This window comes from Sardina pilchardus, chromosome 2 (assembly GCF_963854185.1).
Source record: "Sardina pilchardus chromosome 2, fSarPil1.1, whole genome shotgun sequence".
NCBI lineage: Eukaryota > Metazoa > Chordata > Actinopteri > Clupeiformes > Clupeidae > Sardina > Sardina pilchardus.
In genome coordinates, this window is record NC_084995.1 from 16,528,672 (window position 1) to 16,534,291 (window position 5,620).

Genomic DNA, 5,620 nt, shown 5'->3' on the forward strand with positions numbered 1-5,620 from the left:
AAAACGATTGTTAAGCAGGTTTCCAACAAGGTGAGGCTCGACCCATATGGTCAACCCGTTCTCTCCTAATGATTTACCATACGCCTAGGCATGACTTGTAAAAAAGTGTTCCGTTTTAACATGCTTAGGCCTACATTAACAGGCCTAAGCCAGTTAATCTTTAAATGAGGCAGCGGAATTCGCAAACAACAAGCCTAGGTCAAACAGCCTATCTCCATTAGCCTCAGCAACACATTTGCGTTATTAGATATCTGCATTGATGCATTAAAATACAGCCCTGTGTCTAACTGACCCATCGTTTTTTGGAAGAGTTGACCTTTCTCTCTGCAGCAAAATTCTTGTCTCTCTGTTCGGTTTTGCGGAGGGATCGTCCACCAACTTGATATGACACCACTATTCTTTGGTTGTTCTCTAAAAATGGTGATTCTCTCATATTGTCATGGACATCTGTAGGCCTATTCATACTTAATTCCAAGTCGCTCGCCATGTGATATATTATTCAGGAAATATATAGGCCTAATAGTAAATGGGATCATTTAAAATATAGGGCCTAAGCCAAATAGAATCCAAATACAATTTATTTTGACAACTGTCGTCAAAACATATAGTCTTCAGTATTCTAGAATTGGCAATTCGTTCTCTCCTCCAAAACACACGTGAATGAACCTTTTTACCAACCAGTCAGACGGATAAGTTATTTATTTATAGCCTAGAGCTGATTCTGCAAACGCTGCGTGGATAACTTTGATTTGTTCGCACCACATTTTGACTGTTTACGCTGTTTAACTTAATATGAGAAGTATTGTTGGACTTGTAGTTTTATAGTGTACACTACAAACTAGACAGCTCATATTTAAACATCATGTCCCATAATACAGTTCGAGCGACGGAGCACTGCACGTGATGTTTCGCTCTTGACCAACTTCCTGGATGCTGTTACAATTCATAGCACAGGCAAAGTGAATCCTTGAGATTTGTAGCAAAGCACAAACGGTGTGCTTTTAGTGGTTATTGTGACCAAAATGAACTACTTGGGGTTAGTTTTGTGCATGTGTGTCGGGGCGTTGGGAGGGAAGTATTCGCGCGAAGTGAATGAAGAGAAGGCATCTGTTGATGGTAAGAATCCGGTGGAATTCCGAATTGCAAAGCTGAATCAAGTCTGGGAGAAAGCTGTCCGGGTGAGTAACAAAATTCCAGGTGTCTACTGAATTACAAAGTACTCATTTCTGATCTGGTAGGGAGTGATGCAGATAACGATATGTGTGGTATGGTAATGGCACATTCTGTGTGTCTGACTAACGGGACTTCCATGTCGCAGAATGATGTAGCCCACTCCCTGTAATACTTCCATAAGGTCAAGTTAGTTAGAACTACCTAATGTTATTTTGAAACTTAAAATGTAGGCTACTGTTAATCCATTAAGATATTAATCTCCATTGCGCCCACTTTAGATGCAAATGCCCCCCGTGCGTCAGGCCGAGCTCCACAGTGACTTGAAGATCCAGGAGAAGGACGAGCTCCAATGGAAGAAGCACAAAGCTGAAGGTTTGGACGAGAATGGAGAGAGAGAAGCAAAGTTACGACGAAATTTTAACGGTAGGCTAGACGATCTGCTCTGTCTAGACCATTCATATCATGAGCCAAATAAACCGCCGCCTCCAATAAAGCCTTGAAAGGTGCAAAAATGGAATTAAACAAGAACTATTTCAACATTTATTTAATGTGTCAATCCTCTTGTTTCCTTCCCCTTCTTACCACAGTAATTCTTGCAAAATATGGGATGGATGGTAAAAAAGACACCAGGACAATGGAGAACAATAACTTGAAGGACCACGACATTAGAGAAGGAGATATATTTGAAGAACCCAGGCTGGACAAACTGTGGAACAAAGTAATTTCATTTTCAACTTGTTTTTTTTTTGTGTGTGTGTTACATACATAAGTTGATTACATCATTTATGTAATAAATGTAGTCCTTTGGTTTACTTATTTTTAGCTTAGACAATTAATGATCGCTGCTGTTACGCTATTTTATTCACCACCCAGGCCAAATCATCTGGAAAGTTCTCTGAAGATGAGCTCCAAAGTTTACGCAGAGAGTTCCAGCATCATAAGGACAAGATTCATGAGTACAACATCCTGATGGATACCGTCAGCAGGACAGAAGGTAATTTTCACCACTTCAGCTGAAGATAACATGGTCATGTGTGGCTGTCAAGCTACCTGCCGCCATGCTGTCAAATGACAAACCTGATACGACTGGTCCTCTTCCACTTGGAAATGTTTATTTATCATTCTTATATTCCGTGTTGTCTAGAATTTTTGAACGAGTTAGACATTTACCGTGATTGCTATTCAGGGTCCTCTGTTCTTGTTTGATGTGTCACCTGTCTATCACTCAATAAGTGTAGCCCATCAGATTCTGACACCAGCCGCTCACTAGGTGCCAAACACTTCCTCTCAAATCAGACTCTCCATCACCTTTGGCAGACTATGTTGACGCCAGAAACAATTGGAAGGGAAAGGGAAGCATTGAAAACACTTCCTCAACCACTGAATCCCTGAAAGCACTTCCTCATCTCTTTGTCGAGTGATTCTCATTTGTCTATTCTAGTAGTCTGCTCATGTTGACATGACATGATGCTTCTCAAGGCATTATTTATGATCTGATCTCCGGGATCTCTTCATTTTTTTGTCTCCAGAGATCCATAAGAACGTAATCTCGCCCCTGGAGGGAGATGTGAAGGAGCATGTGGTGCATCAGAAGCACTCGGAGCTGAAACAGAAGATGAGGGATCTGAACCAGGGCTTCGAGCGATTGCGCAAGATCAGTCACGAGGGCTTCAGTGACGACGACAGTGGTGAGGGGGGCGCCTACTGCTGTTGGTTTGATTCCATGTAAATAAAGGCATTTGTGATAAGTTATCGTGATGTCTATTAGCATTCACAGGAAAAGACATGACTGGTCTCTATCTTGTGATCTCTCTGTGTTCTGAGTTGTGATTTGCCCCCTCATGGTGGCAACTGATGGTGTTCCTCTGTTGTGTTTTGCCCCCTCATGCTGACTCCTGATACTTGATGGTGTTGGTCTGTTCTCAGAGTTCCGGGAGCCCAGAGTGATTGAGCTCTGGGAGATGGCTAGGAGATCCAATCTCACTGAAGACGAGCTGGACTCTCTGAAGGTGTGTTTTACCGCCTAATTAAATCCTGTCATGCAGAGTTTTCTGTGGAAATGTTCTGTGGCAACAGACCCTAATTCAGACTTTGCCCTCTGTGCTTTTGTCTACCTAGTGAGTAAGAATTAGTGGGAACTGTTAACCACTGTTGTGTTGCCAAGCAACAGGCCTTGGGAAAGAGTGCATCCAAAGTGTGTGCGTGTGTGTGTGTGTGTGTGTGCGTGTGTGTGTGTGTGCGTGCGTGTGTGTGTGTGTGTGTGTGTGTATGTGTGTGTGTGTGTGTTCTGCCAGGAATGGGCTTACTTGCTGAACAGTGAGTGATAACAAAAAGTGGAAAATGTACCTTGATTCAGTTTCAATTGTACTGACTCAAGGCATTGACAGACTCTACGTTCTTGAAAGTCTTTGATACTATTCTGGTTTCAACTAAGGCTTTGAAGTCTCAGATTTAGTTTAATAAAAACAATCTTTTTTCATTTCCCTTTCAATGTCTTTCTTCTGATGCACATTATACCCTTCTCAACTAATCTTTGTTTCACTCACATTGTTTCCTTCCATTGTCACACACACACACACACACACACACACACCCTCTCCCAGGAGGAGCTGAAGCACTTTGAGACCAAGGTGGAGAAGCACCAGCACTATCAGGAGCAGCTGGAGCTGTCACACCAGAAGCTGAAGCACGTGGAGGCGCTGGGGGACCAGGACCACATCCTGCGCAACAAGGAGAAGTACAACTCCCTCTCCGAGAAGACCCGGGAGATGGGCTACAAGGTGGGGGCATATGGCTCACTCCATAGGGTCTTTACACTCTGAGAAGACCAGGGAGATCTTGGGGCACATGGGTTACACACTTCACACTTTTCCCTTTCTGATTGCGGGGCAGATGACACTCAGATGGCCAAATACATGGTTAGGGTTCCCAAGAATGTTTGTTGGAAGAAGTCAGTAATGCAAACATTTCTTAAAACACCACAAATATGTGTCACTAATGTAATGCATTGTAATATAGGGTTCATAGTTAGAGGGTAGGTGTAAGGTCTTATTTGTCTGTTAATTATGTAACTGCCACTAACTCCTGGTTTATGTTCTCTCCCCAGATGAAGAAACACATGCAGGACTTGAACAATAAGATCTCCCGTGACGGTCTCCCCCACAATGAACTTTGAGCTCTCTTTTGTATTCCGTGTCCATGGCAACAGAATGAGTTGCTTTTTTTCCTACCCATCTGTAATTATTTTTCACCTTTGTGTACATAGCCCATCACAAATGTAAAGATTTCACACGTAGAGAGAAATGATTCACTGTTATTTTTAGTCATCATTCTGACATCAAGCTACTGTTAAAATCATGAGGATGTACCTGTGCCTTTTTTCAGGTTGTCCAGAAAGTGTTTTTTGTTTGTCTGTGTTTTTAATCTCATGTTTCGAAGTTACAAGCCCATTCATATCGAGCAAACCAGTGAAGGGCCATGAGAGATTGTACAAATTGTGTAAAGATCTGTGTGTAATGGCTATTGTGTGGTACTTTTCAGTGTTGGTTCAGTATTTGTGGTTTTGATCCTTTCTCACACTGTTTTGTAGATCCAGTCCATTCCATCTTTTGCACTTTTAAGTAAATCAGGATCAAATCCAAGAATATGATTTGTTTTTGTTACATTACATTTTTTTTGTGAAGATGTGCTCTGCAGTAAACTCAATAAACCCCAGTCCAATTGATCGACAGTGCATCTTGAGATTGCTCTTTGACAAAAAATATATATATATATATATATATATATATATATATATATATATATATATATATATATATATATATATATATATATATATACTGTATATATATATATATATATATATATATATATATGAGCCAACTACCTCACACCTTTCCTTCTCTGGAGACTAACTAACTCTGTAGGAAAGCTTTGGTCTTCAAATAGAATATAAAGTTAGACAGAAGTGTTTCACTACTCAATTCCTCAGGCCTTGCACAAAACTACCCTGGTAAGGGAAAGGCATTTATTGAGAAGGTGGCCACACTGTTCCAAGTTCCTTTTTTCCATCAGGAATTAATGGGACTTATTTGTAGTCACCCAAGCTTGTTTGAAACCACCCTTTGGATGTATTATTTAAGCCTAGTGCCATCGACCTGCCATCAAGTCCTTTGCTGTGTGAGACCAGAGCTGTTTTTCACTGCACCTTCCCTTGGAGGTGAGTTTGAATTTGGGAAGTGTACACGAATTGCAGACCTAAACTAAGAACATCTCTTATTTGCAAGCTTTCTGTAATTTAGGGTCAAAGACATAGCAAATATGTTATTTTATGATTAATTATCAAATTATTACAACACGACAGGTTTATATGATGTAATGACATGAGTATCGTGCTAAAACAGGACATGAATACATTACGTGACTACTGGTCCATTTTTCCTGGCTT

At 40.9% G+C, this 5,620-nt stretch overlaps 1 protein-coding gene across 1 annotated transcript; it reads left to right on the forward strand.

Moving 5' to 3' along the window:
• The first annotated feature begins 906 nt into the window (after window positions 1-906).
• On the forward strand, window positions 907-4,898 carry lrpap1 (low density lipoprotein receptor-related protein associated protein 1). The gene is made up of 8 exons (XM_062520504.1): window positions 907-1,178; window positions 1,452-1,596; window positions 1,761-1,891; window positions 2,047-2,167; window positions 2,703-2,861; window positions 3,100-3,182; window positions 3,777-3,953; window positions 4,280-4,898. Exons 1-8 carry the CDS (start codon window positions 1,023-1,025, stop codon window positions 4,346-4,348), a joined length of 1,041 nt encoding a protein of 346 aa, XP_062376488.1. The 5' UTR covers window positions 907-1,022; the 3' UTR covers window positions 4,349-4,898.
• The last annotated feature ends 722 nt before the right edge of the window (window positions 4,899-5,620 follow it).

Excerpts from the sequence above, each read along its gene's own strand:
- lrpap1 (XM_062520504.1), top strand. The coding sequence starts at position 1,023 with ATGAACTACTTGGGGTTAGTTTTGTGCATGTGTGTCGGGGCGTTGGGA. Across the intron at positions 1,892-2,046 it reads TGGACAAACTGTGGAACAAA|GCCAAATCATCTGGAAAGTT; the intron begins GTAATTTCATTT and ends TTCACCACCCAG. Across the intron at positions 3,954-4,279 it reads CCCGGGAGATGGGCTACAAG|ATGAAGAAACACATGCAGGA; the intron begins GTGGGGGCATAT and ends TTCTCTCCCCAG.